Genomic DNA, 20,172 nt, shown 5'->3' with positions numbered 1-20,172 from the left:
CACCCGACCCTTGCCTTGACAGGCTTTTATTGCTTTTCTGGGCATAAATGATGGTCCTCATTTACTAGGCAGAGGTTCACTTTGGGTGGTTACCTTATAGAGAAAACAAAGGAGAGGATGCCACTAATCACATCACAGAAGAAAGATATTTGCAAATGCAAAGGGAAAAGTGGTTGAACTGGTTACACTCTTCCTTGGAAGGTTTAGCATAGATTTTAGGAAGTCACTTTAAAGATATGCAGTAAACATTTTCTGGCTCAATTCAGAGTGAGGGAGTTTTAGCAAAAGCAAGTCTCAAAGCAGCTTAGGCACATTGCAAGCCTGATTCCCCTCAGAAGAACCTATCCGTGGGCATGGGTCCTGTGCATCTCCCAGTGGGAGCTGGGCCCACGCCACACAGAACGGTCTCCTATATATTACCTTTGCTCTTTTGAACTGTACCTATTGGGTAAAGTTTAAACTTTTCAGTATGGCATAGAAGATCCCTCATTATCTGGCCTCTGCTTACCTCTCCATTCCCACATCTTCCACTTCTCTCAATCAGCACATTTGTCTCTGCCCTCCATCTCTCTTTTCTACTTCACCAGTTTCTGCTTCTCTTCTAAGACACAGCTCTAATGTCTTCTCCTCCTTGAAGCCATTCCTGAATCTCCAGGTTATTCATTTATCCACTCCTCTCCATACTGCCACATTACTTTGTGGTGACAGTTACAGCCCTTGTCACTCTGTTATGTAATTATTGATATCATGGCTGCCTCACTGTCCCATGGCTGTAGGGTCCTTGAGGACCACTGATTTGTTCACGTTACAATTGTCAGAGTGTAGGACATAACAGATGTTCAATAAATGTACACTCAGTGACTACTGAATGAAACAACAATTGCACTTCTCTGTGCATGGGTAAGTGAGAAATGGTTTGGGGATTTGGGTAGATCTGATTATTCCAGTCACTCTACATATATTTATTACATGTTCATAAGGTTCTGCACTAGGTGGTAGTGGGGAGATTGAACTGAGCTCTTTCTGCCCTACATAAAAGAAGATACTTGGCAAAGAAGATGTGAACTGTTATTATTTTGAGGCATAAAAAAGTTACATGGTCAAAAGGACATTAGCATTTTATTTAGCATGTTTTCCACTTTAACACTGTTTGTTATATTTAAGTCGCAGTTGAACACAATCCTAAATACAATGAGCACCATCTACAGTACTGGAAAAGTCTGTAAACCAAATAATCCACAGGAGTGCTTATTACTTGCAACCGGTAAGCTATTAATTTTGAGCAGTGATTATGAAATTCACTTTTTTATTCCAAGTTTTAAAAATGAAATTGATGGTAGATAATATGTGCCTTTCAAACAGATAATCCAAAGATGAGAAGATTCCAAATATGTGTGTTTCAGTACATAGATGAACTTTTATCATTTAATAAAACTACATTTGTAAAGTCTGTCACATTTAAATGATTTAAATAAGTTAATTGTTAAATGATGTCAGTGGTTTATTTTCTCTGAAAAATATTTTGAAAGTATAAGAAGGATGAGGAAATTCATGAATCATGAGATTTCATTTAGTAACTTTGTGACCTTAAATGTTTGCCGGTCTCATTTTTAATTCTTGAAAGTTCATGTAAGTGTTTCCACATAAAAATTTTACAAATGAATGTTTATTTCCCTTTGGTTTGCAATAACAGGCTTGGAAGACATAATGCACAACAGCAAAGATTATAATGAAAGGCTCTGGGCTTGGGAAGGCTGGAGATCTGAGGTCGGCAAGCGGCTGAGGCCATTATATGAAGAGTATGTGGTCCTGAAAAATGAGATGGCAAGAGAAAAGAGTAAGTTTGCTGGTCTGTAGTGGTCCTGAAGCTCTCTTTGTGGCCATGGGGCTATTTCTGATGAATCATTAAGGCTGCCCTTTGATACAAGGTATATCCCTAAGTTCATGATCACCTGCTGAACAATTCATGTTGCCTGTCTCAGAAAAACTACTAGGGAATAAGGAAAGGTGAACTGATATTCTACAGTTTAAACAGCTTAGGAGTGAGACTCAACTACAGGGCCTCAAACAAATCAGTTGTCTGGGAAGGTCTCAGGCCCCTGAGGTTCCTGAGGTTGTCTCAGGATTGAGCAGGGTTTCTATATCTCAGAGAGAATGAGAGACAGAAACACCATCTCTCACCTAAATTCCCATCTAGCTAAAGTTCTCAAAGGTCATTTGTGTGTTTACCTCAGGGTGGTGTCACAGAAAGAAAAAAATCAGATTAATTCAGACTGTAAAGCCATTATTTTCTGCAGTTGTAATCATAACTCAAGTCATGTGGTCATAAAAATGTTAATTAACATGGGCAGAAATTTTCATATCTCTTAACTTACTCTCCTGCCTGAATAATGAGCTGGAGCCATGGCATTATGAATAACTTTGTGCTTTGGTGATTCACTGCCTCCTGGGGTTGAGCAAGGAAGAATTTGTTTAATTTGTTGTTTCTAAATGTCTTTCATGGCCACGTAAACTCCTATTCTCTAGCTGGAGGTAAGCTGGAGACAGTAGGTCTTCACCATATCCTTACATCCAAATATTGATTTCTCTCCTCATCTTTGTGATCATCCATTGCCAATGTGCCTGTAAAAATAGAAATTATTAATACACACTTGCAAACTTCATTAGCTAATACCCTGAACACAAGCTCATGTTTCTTGATGATGAGACACTACATTGCACAGAGACGTACTGCATATACATATGATTTGCAAATAAACACAGGCCCACTGTGGCAATGTCTAAGATGAGTTGGGTTGAATTTGAAAATTTAAGGCCCTGAACAAAATGAGAACTTAAAAACTCAGATCCAATCACATCTTGTAACTGGAGGGTATGTGGGAGGGGATAATGGGGGGAAATGGGTGAAGGGTTTTCAGGAGCAACTATAAAGGACGCGTGGCCAAAACCAAGGCGGGTGGATTCAGGGGTGGGAGGTGGGGATGGCTGGGGTTAGGGGGAGTAGTGGGGGAGAAATGCAGACAACTGTACTTGAACAATAATAACATTTTTTTAAAAATTTAAAAAATAAAGCAAAAGATGCAAACTGACCTATGGAGACAGTAAAGAGACCCAGGGTTAGGACACTAGGAGTATGCCTTTGTGTCTTACGAGTTGTGTGACCTTGGACAAATAATTTAACCATCTAAAATCAGGCTATTAATCTACACAGTGGAGATTATAATAATGTGAATCTTGTAGAGTGTTTGAGGTTATGAGATGAGACAGTGCATTTAAGTTTCTGGCACACAGCAGATGTTTAACAGATATTAGCTGGTGTTGTTATTCATTTGCATTCCTTTGAGGTGATACTTAGAAGGGCAATAAAAATGTGACAGATCTTTGCATTTTTTTCTTGAACTTCAGGGCAAGGCTAATCCATGTATATACTGTGCTTTATCTTTTCCCTTCCCTTATGTCCTTCTCTTTCTACTTTTTCAAAACAGATTACGAGGACTATGGGGATTATTGGAGAGGAGATTATGAAACAGAGGGGACAAGTGACTATGGATATAGCCGCAACCAGCTGATTAAAGATGTGGAAAGTACTTTTGAAGAGGTAACCAAGGAATTGTACCCCGAGACAGATGTAGAGCAGTGCATGGGAAGAAAGGACAGTGACCAAAGGCATTCTGGCTTGTTCTTAATGCTGGTCAGCTGTTCCCAGGCTTCATAGTTATGGAATATCAGAACTTGAAAAGATTTTTTAAAATAACAGGGCAACTCCTACAGATAACCAGAATTGCTCAACCCTCCTCCCCTTTGCAGCCACTAACCAGCAATTACCAACAGCAAAGTTATAAGAAGGAAAGATTATAGGAAGGAACCATATTTTAGATTATGAGAAGGAATGATGTTGGTGAGCTACCTGGGGCTGGCATTCTATTCCATTGTTAGCAGAGCCATTGGTTTTGTTTCCTTCTTCAGGACAATCGATACTATTTTTTCTTTATGTTTGACTAAGGAAGGCTTTATAAGAAAGGGAGAGTCCTATGAGTAAAAGTGCCCCATGGACATTTCTTAATGTCTCTATCTTCCTTCATTTTGGTCCCTATATCTCCCCCTTTACTCCTGTGCCTGCAAACTTCTTATGTGTGGCTACTCTGTCATAGACATAGTTTTGGGCAGAGTTATCAAAAATAGAAGCGGGACAAATACCTTCCCCCAAAAAGAAATGGGCAAAAGATTTGAAAAAGTACCTCATCAAAGAAATGGCAAATAAGCAAGTAAAACATTATTAGGAAAATTCAAATTAAAACCATGATTATAGATACAGAGAACAGAGTGACGGCTGTCAGAGGGGAGAGGATAGGGAGGCTGGGTGAAAAAGGGGAAGGGATTAAGCAAAACAAAAAGCTCATAGATGTGGACAACAGTATGATGACTACCCGAGGGGAAGAGGGTGGTAAAGGGAAGTAGGAGAGGGTAAAAGGGGGTATAAATGGTGACAGAACATGGTGAGCACACAATATAATAGACAGATAACGTGTTATAGACTTGTACCCCTGAAACCTATATAATTTTATTAACCAATGTCATCCCAATGCATTTTTAAAAAGACACCAGAATATCTGTGATTTAAAAAGACTAAAAATACCAAGTGTTGGTGAAGGTATGTTGATACTTGGGCCCTTATACACTGCTGACAGAAATGTCAAATCGTATAGCCACTTTGAAAAGTAGTTTGCCAATTTCTTAAAAGTGAAGCATACCATATGACTAAGGTATTCCACTCTTAGGTGTCTATATGAGAGAAATGAAAATATATATCCATACAAAGGCTTATACATGAATGTTCATGGAAGCATTATTCATAAGAGCCCCAAATTGGAAACAACTGGTGAATTTTATCCATGAGATATTAAATGAAGCAAACTCTGATGTATTCATACAATGAAATGCTACTCAGCAATAAAAAAGAATGAAGTATTGATACATGCAGTAACATGGATAAACCTAAAAAGCATTATGCTAAGTGAAAGAAGCCAGACACAAAAGGTCACATATTGTATGATTCCATTTATATGAAATGTCCAGAAGAAGAAAAAGTATACAGACTTAAATCAGTTCAGCGATTACCTGGGGCTCAGAGTGGCAGTGGAATAGACTGTAAATGGGCACAAGGAAACTTTCAGGGGTAAGGAAATGTTATAAAACTGTGTGGTAGTAATGGTTGCCCAACAATATAAATGAAACTACACTTAAAGCTGAGTGACTTTTATGGTATATAAGTGACTTTTTAAATTAAAAACAAAGGAAGTAGGTAGCATCTTAGAAATGAAGATTTTTGCATCTGCTTTCATTTTGGGACACGTATTCCTCCAGGTGTGTGTATTGGTTTATGCAGTAGAGCTAATTATCATCAACATCTGGAAAAAAGGAATGCTTTCAAACTCTCCAGAACATTTGAGAGGAAAAAGAATTAGAATTTAGGGAAATTCTACTTGTCTAAAGAAGCTTCTATTTTTAGTGTCAAGGACTGGAAATAGGAGCAGGCTTCTCTTGGTCTTAAACTTTCTTCCTGGTCTTTTCAGATTAAACCATTATATGAAAATCTTCATGCTTATGTGAGGGCAAAGTTGATGGACGCCTACCCTTCCCGCATCAGTCCAACTGGATGCCTCCCTGCCCATTTGCTTGGTAAGAAACTCCACAAATCTCTTGTGTACTTTGCCCTATGTTATTTCCACCAATAAAGTTGTTTTTTGGGAGTGAAGCCTAACATAAAATTTTTGAAAAATTCTGTGAATGGAATTAGTAACATTATAGAAATCACATTTGAAAGCACTGTTTTCAATAGGAAATTTTAAATCATTCTCTATTACATTACTTTGTTTTGTACATAACCAGTTCTTATTTTGACTACAACCCAAAGGATAAACAGGTTATTTAAGACAGCTAGAGAAAAAACTCCAAGATCAAATGAGAGTGGAAATGGGGGAAAATGTCTTACTCTTCAAACTGGTTGTCCAAGCTCTTGAGTTGGAATTTGAGATCTTAGTATCACGTTGTTAGAAGAAAGAAGCTTGGTTGGCTGGAGGTAGTTAGCCATGAGAGAAAGTACTCGAATTCAAGTATAGCCTAAATTAAAGCTTCATACACTCATTCTAAACTGTAGCAATTACTTTTGCTGCAAAGTACTTGGTTTGGAATCATATGAGTAATGAATGACATCTTCATCATGAAGGAAGATGCCCAGCTTAGGAGGAAAACCAATCTTCCAAGAATTTTGGATTGTGCTCAGGGCCTTTGTAAACCATGCAAGACCTGGGGCCCTTTATCGAACCTCCTAATTCTCCTCCAGGGAGTGGCTATTCTCCACTTCCCTCTCTATCACCCCAGAAGCTGAGGCCAAATAAAATCTGTGTGTTTGAAAATTTCATGTCATGTATACATAATATTCCTACTGCAGTCAAGCTAAGTTACTGGAAGCTAAAAATGCGCTCTACAGTGTCTTTGGCAGGCATTCTTCAGTAATTCAGTTTCTGTTTAAATTGCTTTATATGATGTGGCTTTTCTTCCTTCCAAGGTAAACTATTTTATTGCCTCATGGCACTAATTATAAGAAAGTTCTACCTTGTGTGGGACTGAATTAACACCCCTCCAATGCCTTTCATTCATTATGCCTAATTCTATGTTATGAAATTACTCTGGGTATACCCATTATTTTACAAGATGGCCTTCCCGATATTTGTACATAACCACCATAGAAGACATAACATAGCACCTGACACAAGAATATGTATTCAATATATTTTAGTATTATTGTTATCATCATGTATATACTATTTTCTTAATTTAAGTTGAATATCCTACCCAGATTTATAACCAGTCTTTAAAATGTCACCTTTCTAATTGTTCTCCTTTGGGCAAGCTATCCTTTGTTGATGTCCCTCTTCAAACATCATGCCCACAACTGAACATGCCCTCATTCCAGATGAGGTTTGACCAACGTAGAGTAAAAATGGTACTATGGTTTCCTTTGTTCTAGACACTATATTCATTTATGTTAAGGTTCCATTTGTGTTTTGGAAGCCATGCCATACTGTTTGTTGTGTCCCTTTTGGTCTTTTACATGTGAACTATATTTCAGCCCAATGTCACATATCACATATTTCTATAGTGGGTAGTTAGGCTTTTCTTTAAAGCATGTTTTCTTTGGAGTATTCTTCATATAGTTATGTTGCCCAATTTCTTTTGTGTCAGGATTCTGGTCCTGCTATTAAATTGACTTTTTCTAGATACAGTTTTCCTTTTGGGGTTGTCTGGCCTTGAAATGCAAGTTAACATTTATTTGAGATGTTTAAAAAAATTACTGAGTTAAGCACACTACTATATTATAATAATAAAAGTGGAAGTCACTAGTTAGAGATTCCTCAATGATGATCCTATATGATCTCGGTTGAATCCAACATTAGGGATTACCAATAGTTTAATTTGTAGTCTTTTGTCCCTTGGATGATGGATTATAGAAATATGATTCTCATATATAGTAGCTATGATGTTATATATATTAATAAAACGTGCCTTTGAACTTTAACTTTATAAGAGAGAAACTAGGATGATTCCCTAATGAGTTTTGCCTAACCACATAATCTGCCATTTAAAACTTTTAGAGAAAATATAAAAAGAAAGGAGTATTGAGAATTTAAAATAAGAGAAGAGAAAAGGAGATAGAGAAAAGGAAGTACAGAAGCTAGATTAAATTGAGTTTACTATGCGGCTTGTTTACCAATCTCACCTCATGCACTATGTAAATATCAGGTCTATACTTCTGCTGTCTTTGTCACATATTAACAAAATGTTTTTTTTAATAGGTGATATGTGGGGTAGATTTTGGACAAATCTGTATGATTTGACAGCCCCCTTTCCAGAAAAACCAACCATAGATGTTACCTCTGCAATGGTTGCCCAGGTAGGAAGAAGAGACCTTGAAGACCAAATCTTGTCTCTCAAATGCATTTCTTTATAAGCCATCTTTTTCTTCCCATCTGTAGTATATGAAACCATATAATAAACATTTCAGGCTAATTTCAGTTTATTCCTTATGCTGCTATCTCTTCATGGAAAAGTGGTTTATGATGTCAATGACATCAAGTACTTTAAAGAACAGATAGGGTATTGATCTTACTGAGAGATATTAAAAATGGAGATGATCTGAGATTTCCATTAAGCAGTAAGATGTGGAATTATCAGCTGATTGGCCACATTCTTTCCAAAGTTAGTCCTTACTAAGAAATCAGTCAGTAATATCTATGAATAGTGAAAAAAAGAATATCATTAAATTTTTGCATATTTAAAAGTTATTACTGTTTTTTATTTTTAATTTTAACTTTATTTGTATTGTTAGCACTATTACAAATGTCCTCATCATCCCCACCCCCTTGCCCACCTCCACCCAGTCTCCACTTCCTCTTCTGTCAGACCACCACCACACTGTTGTCTGTGTCTATGGGTTATGCATAGGTGTTCTGTGGCTAATCCCTTCATCTTCTTTCATCCAGTATCTCCTTCTCCCTACCCTCTGACAGCTGTCAGTCTGTCCCATGTATCCATGCCTCATTGTTAAAAATATTGTGAAAGTCTTTAAAATCATTTTTAAGTCATTTTTCTGTTGTCATCTTGGTGTAATTATTTAAATTCTTTGTGGTCCCTTCCAATGATGAAATCAATTATCATTATATACTTTTATATAATTCTATAGTTTTACAAAAGTTATAAAGTTATAATTATATATTTTTTAATTCAGGTAATACAGTCTACATTTCTGGGTAGAATTCACAGTCCTACCTCTATTGGCTGTATACAATTTCTTCAGACAGTTGCATCATAATTGACTTTACATTTTAGGCATTGCTGGACTGTTTTGCTTGTTAAAAGTTTTACATTTGTAAGCAGCAATGCAGCGAACATCTTCACATACATAACATACTCCTGGGAAAGTCCACAGCTGAATAAAAACACGCAACTGTAAGGGCTTTCGGACTCCTGTAGCTGTTGTAACCCCATTTTGTAGTTGAGCACAGCAGAGGCCCAGTTTTATACCTCCCCTTAGCCTATCTACAGTATTTTCATACCCATCATATCTCCTAATGTTGGCTCTATGGTAAACCCATGAGACTATCAGGACAGGTACTGTGATAGTTCATGTTGTAGGTGAGAAAACCGAGGCTCAGGTAAACAACTCGCCTAAGTCACAAAGACAGTCAGTGGCTACCAAGGTTTGAACTGAGAACACCTAGTGTTTCTAGTGTGGTTTTCTATTTATTCATTCTTTATTTAACAGATGTGAACTGTTCTTAACTAGTCTATACTGTGTTGGCATACTTTCATTCTGCTCAAGAAAGGCATACTCATTAATACCAATATTGCCTGACATTAAGCCTTTATAGGTCAATAATTTTAAAAAGCCATAGTGTCATATCCTGTTTCACATCCCCAGGGCTGACACAGGAGAAAAACCAGACTCAACTGGTCTTCAAGATCAGAGGAAGTTTTCTGTGTTACTAGAAGTGATTCATGAAGTATCTGTCAGTTATACAACTTAGTTTGCCTGATGTAGGCCTTATCTCCAAAGAAATGTCAGCTCCAGGGACACTGGCTCCCAGAAGAGTTTGCTGGATGGGAAACATCTACTACTGCCCCTCTCTGCTTCCAGAATATTCTGAAGTTTAGATTCCCATAGAGACTATGAAGTCAAGGCCCAACTACACATTGGCTACTGGGTCACATGTAGGCCTTTTTGGTTCCAAAGCTCGTGACTTCATGTTCACGTTAATGTTTGCATCTTCCAGCCACGGAGCTTAATAATATCAGGGCCTTACTCCTTGAATGAGCTCAATCAATAATTGTTGGCTTGCATTAGATAGCTTTTCACAAAGAGGTCGTTGTTTATATTTATACTTGGAATATAAAGAATAAAGACAAAAAGGCCATCACATATGATGTTACCCAGTCTGTGAATATTTTCATGCATTTCCTCATTAAGATTGTATACTATATGAGTGGTTCACATATTCTATTATTCACTTGCTAATTTGTTATATTTTCCATTTCACAGTCATCATTTTTTATTTAACCATTGTAGTGGTTGTTTCTACTTCTCTTATTAAAACCACTTGACATGCTTTATACCTTAAATTTACACAAGGTTGTATGTCGAATATGTTTTAATTAAAAGCAATAATAAAAAACATCACTTTAAATTTAATTCTTTGACCTAATTTCTGAGAAGTTCCTAGGTTAGTTTTCTAGAGACAGGACTACTGAGACAAAGAATATAAATACTACGAAAACTGCCCGTACATGTTGTCCAATAGCCACCCAGAAAGGTTGTGCCTATGTATATATCCAACAGAAAGAATGCTGTTTTCTAATGCTAGAATTAAATGCTGTTCTTTTTGTTTCCAGTCCTGGGATGCACAGAGGATATTCAAGGAGGCTGAGAAGTTCTTTGTGTCTGTGGGCCTTTTTAATATGACTCAAGGATTCTGGGATAACTCCATGCTAACTAAGCCAGATGACGGTCGGGAAGTGGTCTGCCACCCCACAGCTTGGGATCTGGGGAAAAAAGACTTCAGGTAATGAGGCCGATACACAGCTGATACTAAAATTGGAGTCAATGGGGAAAGGGAAGAGGCTGAATCGGAATTCCTTCTCTGCTTCTCTGAGCACGGAAAAGATGAATGAACTTGCCTTTAACGAAGGCTGAGAGTCCATGAGAGCACATCTGGGCTTTCTCAGAAAAGTGGGATTGTCCGCAGGCCCTAACTTCAACCTTTGGACAATTTGCCTCATATGAAATAATTTGTACCCATTAGAGTTGCATGGTCATGGGTACGGTGGTGCCCCCATTAGGAAAGTTTTGGTGCTAAGATTTATGTGAGATGGATGTGTGAATCAGGCATTGACCTTCCCCTCCACATGAGTGAGATGGGACAGGTGCATAAATAAGCTGGGATAAAAGAAAGTGGTGGTATTATAAGAGAAACAGAGAATACTCAATGGAGGTATTGGAAGAGAACTGACCACACCTGAAAGAGCAGATAGGTTCAGACAGGGCTTTTCAGTTGACATTTGAATTGGGCTTGAAAGACAAGAAGTGTTCAGGCAGACAGAGCTAGGAGGAGTACTCCGGGCTGGAAGAATAGCAGGACTAAATGCAGAGAGGCAGGGCCTGGCATTGTGTCCCAGAGTCAGCAGATTAGCCTAGAAAAAAGGGCTGTGAGGTAGGGTCTGTGTGATAGGGCATAATGGGCACAGGCTTTCAAATCCCAGGTGCCACTTAATGATTAGGCAACTTTGGGCAAAGTATTTCACCTTCTTGGGTTTCAGTTTCCTTAATTATAAAGTGGACTAGCAATTCCCAGTTTGGAGGTTTGCGAGCTTCTTAGGTTGGATTCCTGAGCTTGAGACGAAGATTTTTTATAAGTGCTGCATTGAGGAACAGCTCTCAAGCAAAGGGGAGTGAGGAAAGCAGAATGGGGCAGGTGAAAATTTTAAGTAAGGATGTGGTATGAGCTGGACACTTGCCTCAGCTTCATCCCACAGGGCTCTCTGGAGCAAGATTTGTACCAGAGTTGGTCATACCTTGAGACAAGGTGTATGAAACCGACTAATATATACCCCCACATTAGTCAGTCATTGACTGTGGACTGCCGGAGTGGGGAGAACATGACCTCCTTATTAAGGTACCTCACATTTAGCCAAAGACAGTGAAGAAGGAAGCAGCTATTGGCTTTTAAGGGCCATGCCTCAGGCAACTAGGTGAATCTGCTTGGTAAAGTAGATCTGGCCAGGACCCCAGCACCATCCACTGGAGTAACAGTTGGCAATCCTTTTCTGTAAATGGTCAGATAATAAACATTGGGTTGGCCAAAAAGTCCATTGCATTTTGTCCATAGGATGGCACTAATAGTGCTTAGTTGTCTTTAACTTCATTTGAAACCATTTTGTTAGATTATATTGTGACAGCTCTCATATCAGTGTGCATTTAAAAAAACTTATCAAAATTGGTAAATTTTTGTGCAGCCATTTTAGTATTGAAGATGGAAGAAGATATGCAACATTTTTGGCATATTATGCTCTATTATACCAAGAAAGGTAAAAGGGCAATAGAAACACAAAAAAAGATTTGTGCAATGTATGGAGAAGGTGCTGTGACTGATCGAACCTGTCAAAAGTGGTTTGTGAAGTTTCTTGGTACTATTGGCATTTTGGCCAAATCACTCTGCTGTGGGACTGTCTTATGCATTGGAAGTTGTTTAGCAGCACCCCGGGCCTCTGTCCACTAGGAGCCAATAGTGAGAGATAGCTGACATACTCAAAACATCCAAATGAATAAAGTTATTGGTGAAAATGAAAAAATGTATCCTTTATTTTATGGAAAAAAACATAATGGAGTTTTTGGCCAACCCAATAGTTTAGGCTTTGCAAGTCTCTGTTGCAACTACTTAGCTCTACTGTCGTGGCATGAAAATAGCCCTAGAAAACACATGAATAGATGGGTGTGGCTGTGCTCTAATAAAGCCTTATTTATCAAAACAGGTGGTCAGCCGCAGGCCATAGTTTACTGACTCCAGTATTGAGTGAATCTTACAAATAAATATATGTAAGTTTCCTAGCACAGGATCTTACATGCAGTAGACATTACATATATAGTAGCTATTCTTATCATTGATTTCAAAAGAGAAAGGAGAAAAACCAAGTTGGAAAAGCAGGTCATGTTGGGGTATGTGAAGGAGATCGAGTTTATTCTTGAGCAGTGGGGAGTCCAAAGGGTATTTATCAGGGAGATGACATGGTCAGAGTGGCGGGAAAATTAATTTGGGGAACTACTGAAATATCACCCCCTACATTCACTTGAATGAAATTGTTCTTGCCTAGTTGAGAAGGACCACTACCTAACTGCAAAATGCAGTCCTTATTTCATTGGGCCACAGCAGCATTAGATAACATTTACAAGTTGTCTTTGAAATGCTATTTTTCATTAGCCTCTGCCTTGTCATCCTCTTCTGCACTTCTTTGACTTCTCTCTCCATCTCCTCTGAACCAATTTTGTCTCCTGCTCTGTACAATTTCCAGCCCCTGCTCCTACTACTTCTCTGTTCTGTCTATACCAAACTGCTCAGTGTCCTGAACAGAACATTCCTTTCTTAAGTCTTTCTCACTGAGCACCTCCAGGAATGTAAACCTCTTGCCCTTCCCTGCCCTCTACCTTGCAAATTTCTGCATGCTGTTCAAGGTCCAGATTGCTCATGGCATCCTCAGTTATGCCCTTCTTGGTGCTTCTAGGAGACTGTGCCTACAATCACTAGTTTTTATACCCAAAACCCTGCCTACTAATCATTTACAGAGTACTTGTCTCATAGTTTTTGTAGTACAGGTCTCCATTTATGTTTCTTTCTCTTAGTCTGTGAGAAGGAGAAAAGGATTCAGCTATGCCTATCACTTTCTATTGAGCACCTAGTATAGTTTCTAAGATCTAAAAGGTAGGTCCTCATGAGTCATTGGTGAGTGAATCTTAGAAAGATGATTCATGCTACCAAAATCCCATACGACTCTACTGTGATTATTAAATGAAATTCATTGAAATTCATTTTAATCTTGTCCATTTGTGTGTAGGATCAAAATGTGCACAAAGGTGACAATGGACGACTTCCTGACAGCTCATCATGAGATGGGACACATCCAGTATGACATGGCATATGCTGACCAACCCTTCCTGCTAAGAAATGGAGCAAATGAAGGGTTCCATGAAGCTGTTGGGGAAATCATGTCACTTTCTGCAGCTACACCTAAACATTTGAAAGTTCTGGGTCTTCTGCCATCTGATTTTCGTGAAGACAATGGTACAGACATTTTTTTTTTCATGGCTTGTTTTGGAGATTCTTTAGTCTGATGTGGGCAAAGGTGTTTATTATCATGCAAAGGATATATTTGATTTTTGCCACATGAAGGTATTTATGGGTAACTGGGAATTGCTACTACTTAAAAAATTAAGTATTTATCATAGCCTGCCAATTTGTAGTTTTGTATCTTTGTAAAGGACATAAGAGAGGTAACTGAGTGAATGATGTTGGCACTCTGAGAAACATCTAATGGTCTATTCTTAAAATGATGTGTAAACAGGCCCACAGAAGTGAAATGGCCTATCCAAGGTTACCTAGCTTATTAGTGTCAGGATTCTAACTAGATCCCTCTAGTTCTAGGTAAAAACTTCCCAAAATATTAGAGGAAACAGATTCTAAAAACCATTTTGCAGAAGAAGCAAAGTGGAGACAAGAGAGGGAAAGTAACCAGCCCAAGATCAAATAGCAATGTGGTCAAACCAGAAACAGGGCCTTAATTTAAAGCCTTTTCCCATAACATTATGCAAAATAAAGGGTAACTTGAAATTCGGGAAGTCTAAAAAACAGGTGGTAAAATATCAAGATTGGGAGGGACTGAAGCAGTTTGTCCATCCAGCAGAAGCATGAATTCACCCTCATAACATTTCCTCAGGTGCGTGCTATTTCTCAGCATCTGTGCCTGAGGTAGCCTGTGTCTCCTTGGATGGCTTCGACTTGACAGAACACAGCAAATGTTCACAAGGTCTAGATTCTTCAATGAGGATACCATGCTTGTGAATCTTCCTTGTAAAAAGACACTAAGAGCTAAATATGTTCTTCTCTTTTGAGTATTTCTGTCCCCTTGTTTTAGTTATGTGGGGCATAAACATCAGCTCCGCTGGCTGGAAGTTTTGGTCAATGAGGTCAGGGTCACGAGCTCAGTTCTTGTGTGGGTAATTCACTTTGCCTTGATTTCTGACTGCAGACTTGACTGATCTCATGAGAGCCTGGGAGTAGGTCAATGTAAAGCTATCATCATGTTGGAAAAAGTTACTGTAAGCAGACCCAGTGGGTAGTAGACAAGCAGCCACACCTTCCCATGAAGGGAGAGACAAAGAGAAGGGGGTTCACAATAAGTACACCTGTTTATTAATTTAAAATACCATTCTCAAGTCAATTAATAGACAATTATTAGTTTTATCATTTTTTTAAAAATATTCCTTGACAGCAGGAAAAGATGGTGGAATCACAGAGGCTGTACTAAACATGGTTGGTGAAACCACTAGTTTGAAAAATTTCTTTTCTTGGCTATGTCCCTGATTAGTATATGATGTTAAATAAATTCCTTTGTCCTATCTCTCCATCCTTCCCTCTTTCTCTCCCTTTCTCCTTCCATAAATAGTTATTAAGCACATACTATGTGCAAGGCATATTTCTTGACACTAGAAATAGAGTGGTATGTCAAGTAGAGAATATCCCTCTGCTTACATTCCAGTGAGCTTCATTTGTACACTGGAGTGAGTTCTACCATATGTTTACATCACTAATAAAGGATCCATGAAATACCATAATTTCTTAAAGCACTTTAAGCTCACGTAAGGAAGATGTCAGTACATTTAAAGTACACTGTACTTCCAACTATCCAGTAAATGGTTTCTTCTTCTAGGGAAGTTCTTTCTGATTGATTGTTTATTTGTTTGCTTGTTTTCCTGTGTGGTTTTCTGGCCTTTGGGCGCACCTGTTTATTATTTGTTTATTTAACAAAGACACAGAGGGCATCATGTGGTAGACACCAGGCAAGGTATACCGTCTTGAATGGAACATTACCAGTCACTGCCTTCATGGAACTTAACAAAAGTGAACAGTATGACTGTGAAAATCAATAAAACAGCTTTAATAAGTTCTGATAAGAGCTATCCAAAGAAGACCATTGCAACTAATTTAAAAATGAGTATTGGGGGTTACTTGTGGACTTATTTTATCTGTTCTATCCAAGGCTTCACTTTACTCCAAATCCCTTAGCTAAAGAAGATGAATATATACATATTATTATGTCAACTGTCAGTATTTCTCATGTAACCATTCTTATAGTAAGTATATCTTGAGGAATATTTTGGGGTTGGGAAATTATCCAACACGGAACATCTGTCATCCTCATCTTAATATTTATCCTTTTCCTTTTCCTTTCAGAAACAGATATAAACTTCCTACTCAAGCAAGCACTTAATATTGTTGGAACTCTACCGTTCACCTACATGTTAGAAAAGTGGAGGTGGATGGTCTTCAAGGGTGAAATTCCCAAAGAGCAGTGGATGAAAAAGTGGTGGGAGATGAAGTAAGTCAATGAATGTGCAGTCAATAAAACATTTTCTCATGAGTTTGCTGTTTACTTGAAAGGGATTTACTGGTGACTTGCTTGATAACACGTCTTTTAAGAGCTGCTTTCCTCTCCCTGTCTCACTTCCTCACTCCTTTACCAATGTTTCCTGGGGTCATTTCCCAGGCCCTTGTCTCGGAGTTTGCTTCTGTGATAACCCAGTCTAAGACAAGTACTAGGATTGGGGTTCTCAGAAAATTAGTTAGAGTAAGAATAACCCGGATTTCAACAGTTGTCTTGAAATCTGCTGAGGTGGGGCTAAGTGTGTGAAAATGAGAGAGGAGTGGGTTTAGGCTACGGGAATGCCATCACCAGACACAGCACCCACCACCACCACCACCAGCACCACAAGACATTATGTGCTTCCATTTTTGTCAGACTTGATGTGGGTGTCCTCTCCTCAGATAACATGTTTTTGGTTCTGCCCTCACCCAAGCATGGTCAGGTGACACAACCTCTCAAACTCCTTTTTGAGTGTTTGGTCCCCATTACAATGTGATATTATTTAGGAAGTGATCAATTAATTCATTCTATTTACGCTTGTAAACAAAAATATATTGATTCTACATTTTAGGCAAAGCCCTGAGGATCTAATGCTTATCATTTCAGTTGTTGTCTTTTACTTCAAAGAACTTTAATCTATGGAGGGATGTGGAAAATAAAACCACGACCACCTACTGTATTGTGATATAGGAGGAAATGGGGATCCATGAACAGCCAAGGGGAGATCCAAGGCCAAATCCGATGGATCAGATGAGGAAAGACATCCAAGTTGAGCTCTGAGAAAGGTGTGGGAGTTAACCAGGTGTATGTTGAGGGAAACAGAGAGAATTTCAAGCTAGAGAGAGCCTGGGACATTTGGGTAACAGATAATGATCCCTTTCAGTAGTTTCAGCAATACATTATTTGTCACTGTTTTCTAAGTGCCTTGGACAGTACCTGACACATGTGGATATGAAATAAATGGGTTTTAGATGACAGATTACAAAAGAATACAGGATAGAAGGAAGGAGTAAAGAAGGAAGGGCAGGAGGAAGGAAGGACAGAAGGAAGGAAGGGAAATCTTTTCCTCACCATCTATTAGATGCCTGTCATTTTTTTGTTGTTTTTCTTATTTTTCCTTTTTGTAGTGAAGACCTACCTATGTAACATTCAGCCCCATATCCATAAGTTTAAGTCTGTGCCACTTTTTTTTTGCCAGTGTTGCATTTGTTGACATAACTACTGCTTAGGATTTCTAGTGTCTGAATATTACTAAAATTGTGTCTATAATGATCCCACACTCAGAGAGTAAAAATGTATTCAGTTTAAACAATGCCAAATGCATGATTGCCTTGCCCTTTTTTTCTAAATGAATCATTTTAGATCCTTTTTAGTTTATTTCTAAAGGTACATGGCATCAGACCCTTAAGATGGTTCATTAATGCGTTAATTATTCTATTCATTCAACAAATACACAGGATGTTTTTCCTTAGCATTATACACCGTGTTTGACACTGCAACTGTAGAAATGACCAAGACACAGCCCTGCCCTCCAGGAGCTTGTTTCCAAGGGAAGGAGGACACATACATGAATAATTATAAAATGGAGAGAGAAATGACAAAGAAGGTGCAGCTAGAGAAGGCTAAGGGAGCTGGGGAGGTTCACTGTGCTGGCAGGTGGGTGGGAACAGGGGCAGGCCTCACAGAAAAATACATCTGAGCTAGCCTTGAAGAAAAAGTAAGATTTCAATTTTACAAAATTCTGTCTGCCAGGTGCACATGTACTGTGGTGCCAGAGAGGAATTATTAGGATTTTCACTGTGTGTTTTGGGGCATGCAATGCACGTTATTGAATCCTTGCTTTGAAGACACAGTTATTTTCCAAAGGGATACTGTGGCTGAATTTAAAAAGGAAGAGTTAAACACATGATGAGCTGTAGTCTATAATTTTGGGCATTGTTTCTGTTTCACCTAACGACCAATTCTAGTACCATTGGCTGATGAAATGGCGCTAACTACCTCCCACTCTCCCTTCTCATGGTGAGTGACCCACAGCTAACATATCTTCTTTTCTCCCCAAAGGCGAGAAATAGTTGGTGTGGTGGAACCTGTGCCCCATAATGAAACATACTGTGATCCTGCGGCTCTGTTCCACGTTGCTAATGATTACTCATTCATCCGGTAAACTACAGTTTCTTCTCACTGTTTAACTTGTAGGGTTTGTGGATAGCTGTGCTAATGGTAGAGAAATAGGGGTCTATGAAGCAATGGCTACAATTTCTCCTTCTATCTCTACCCACCTCCCCCCCTAAAATCTCAAAATAGATAATCAATTTCTATTGAATTTAACTCAACAGGATTTATTGTGTTAAATAAAACTGTGTGGGATCATTTCTCTACCGTCAAGGAATTTATAGTATCCTTGGGAGAAAACAAGCAAGTGTTTTTGTTTGTCTTCTTGTTATTGGTAGAGTTCAGAATGACTGGAATAGAAAGAGCATTTTTAACGTGAAGTGCAAAAACCTATGCTCTTCACCTATTAGCCCCAGATGTTGAATTTGCTGAGCCTCAGTTTTTTTATTTGTACAGAGGAAATAATGTTATTCACCTGCTGTAAGGATTGATTAGTATCATTTATATGAAAGGGCTATAAATCTGTGAATCACAATACAAATGTGAGCTAGCATTAAAAAAATAATACTGCATTTTTATCAGCTGATACCGAAATGCAAGTAGGTTAGGATGAGTCTGTAAGGATTCCTGTTTAGGTCTTTCTGGAGAAAGAGGTTTGATGAGTATGTCTTTGATTACTAGGGTCTCAGAATTGAAATATATGCCCCAATCTATGACTCTACTATAGTAACTAAACATGGGTTTGCTTCTTTTGTTTCTTTGTCTCTTTTACAGTTATTACACAAGGACCATTTTTCAATTCCAGTTTCAAGAAGCCCTTTGTCGAATAGCTCAACATGAAGGTCCCCTGCACAAATGTGACATCTCAAATTCCACTGCGGCTGGGCAGAAGCTGCTGTAAGAAATGCTTCAAACTGTTGCACCTCTACTACTACCCAAAATTATTCATTTCCATGCTTAGCTTCAAATTTGATTTCTTTTTTCAAAGATTTTATTTATTTATTTTTAGAGAGAGGAGAAGGGAGGGAGAAAGAGGGAGAGTGAAACATCCATGTGTGGTTGCCTCTAGCACACCCCCTATTGGGAACCTGGTCCGCAACCCAGGCATGTGCCCTGACTGGGAATTGAACAGGTGACGGTCTGGTTCTCAGGCCTGCTGCACTCAATCCACTGAGCTATACTATCCAGGAGATTTCTTTTTCTAAAAAGAAAAATTTTGGCCCCCAAATGTCCTAACCACTAATTACATTTTTATTTTGTGGTCACACGGGAGCCTAGACCATGTGGTAGCTGGACAGGCTACCTCCTTTCTTCATGTCATTACTATAGAGTTTTCTTTGTAGTACTTGGAAGGGAGAAGAGATCAAAGTATGACTTCTTCCGTTAACATGCATTCATTTCTTATGTGCCAGGAGCAAAGTTACCAAAGCCAAAGAGGAGAAACCATAGATCATACATGTAAATATTATGTACATCTGAACTCCCTCAAAAGGCCCTGAACCCGCCCCTCTTTTTTCATGTAGCGAAATGCTGAAACTTGGCAAATCGGAACCCTGGACCCGTGCGTTGGAAACTTTTGTAGGAAAAAAGCAAATGGATGTAAAACCACTGCTCAACTACTTTGAGCCTTTGTTTACCTGGCTGAAAGATCAGAATAGGAATTCTTTTGTGGGATGGCGCACCACCTGGAGTCCATGTAAGTTCACTGAGTTAACGCATTTCAGACCTTTTTCCTCCCCCTAGTCCTCTCTATCCCCCGTCTCATGGGGCTGAGACATAGCAGAGTGTGTTTGCAGTCTGAGTAGACCCTGC

The 20,172-nt window shown here is 38.7% G+C and overlaps 1 protein-coding gene across 1 annotated transcript in view; it reads left to right on the top strand.

The window, feature by feature from the left end:
* The window catches only part of ACE2 (angiotensin I converting enzyme 2), a 43,587-nt gene that overhangs the window by 13,400 nt on the left and 10,015 nt on the right, over positions 1 to 20,172 (top strand). The window contains exons 4-14 of the mRNA XM_036016383.1: positions 1,165 to 1,264; positions 1,694 to 1,837; positions 3,486 to 3,598; positions 5,574 to 5,679; positions 7,857 to 7,954; positions 10,450 to 10,619; positions 13,663 to 13,889; positions 16,059 to 16,203; positions 18,310 to 18,408; positions 19,135 to 19,257; positions 19,884 to 20,056. Of these exons, the coding sequence (XP_035872276.1) occupies positions 1,165 to 1,264; positions 1,694 to 1,837; positions 3,486 to 3,598; positions 5,574 to 5,679; positions 7,857 to 7,954; positions 10,450 to 10,619; positions 13,663 to 13,889; positions 16,059 to 16,203; positions 18,310 to 18,408; positions 19,135 to 19,257; positions 19,884 to 20,056 (1,498 nt within the window). The remainder of the gene's footprint in view (positions 1 to 1,164; positions 1,265 to 1,693; positions 1,838 to 3,485; positions 3,599 to 5,573; positions 5,680 to 7,856; positions 7,955 to 10,449; positions 10,620 to 13,662; positions 13,890 to 16,058; positions 16,204 to 18,309; positions 18,409 to 19,134; positions 19,258 to 19,883; positions 20,057 to 20,172) is intronic.

The sequence above is a fragment of the Phyllostomus discolor genome, chromosome X, assembly GCF_004126475.2.
Source record: "Phyllostomus discolor isolate MPI-MPIP mPhyDis1 chromosome X, mPhyDis1.pri.v3, whole genome shotgun sequence".
Taxonomy (NCBI): Eukaryota; Metazoa; Chordata; class Mammalia; order Chiroptera; family Phyllostomidae; genus Phyllostomus; species Phyllostomus discolor.
This window is presented reverse-complemented; position numbering and strand designations above follow the sequence as displayed.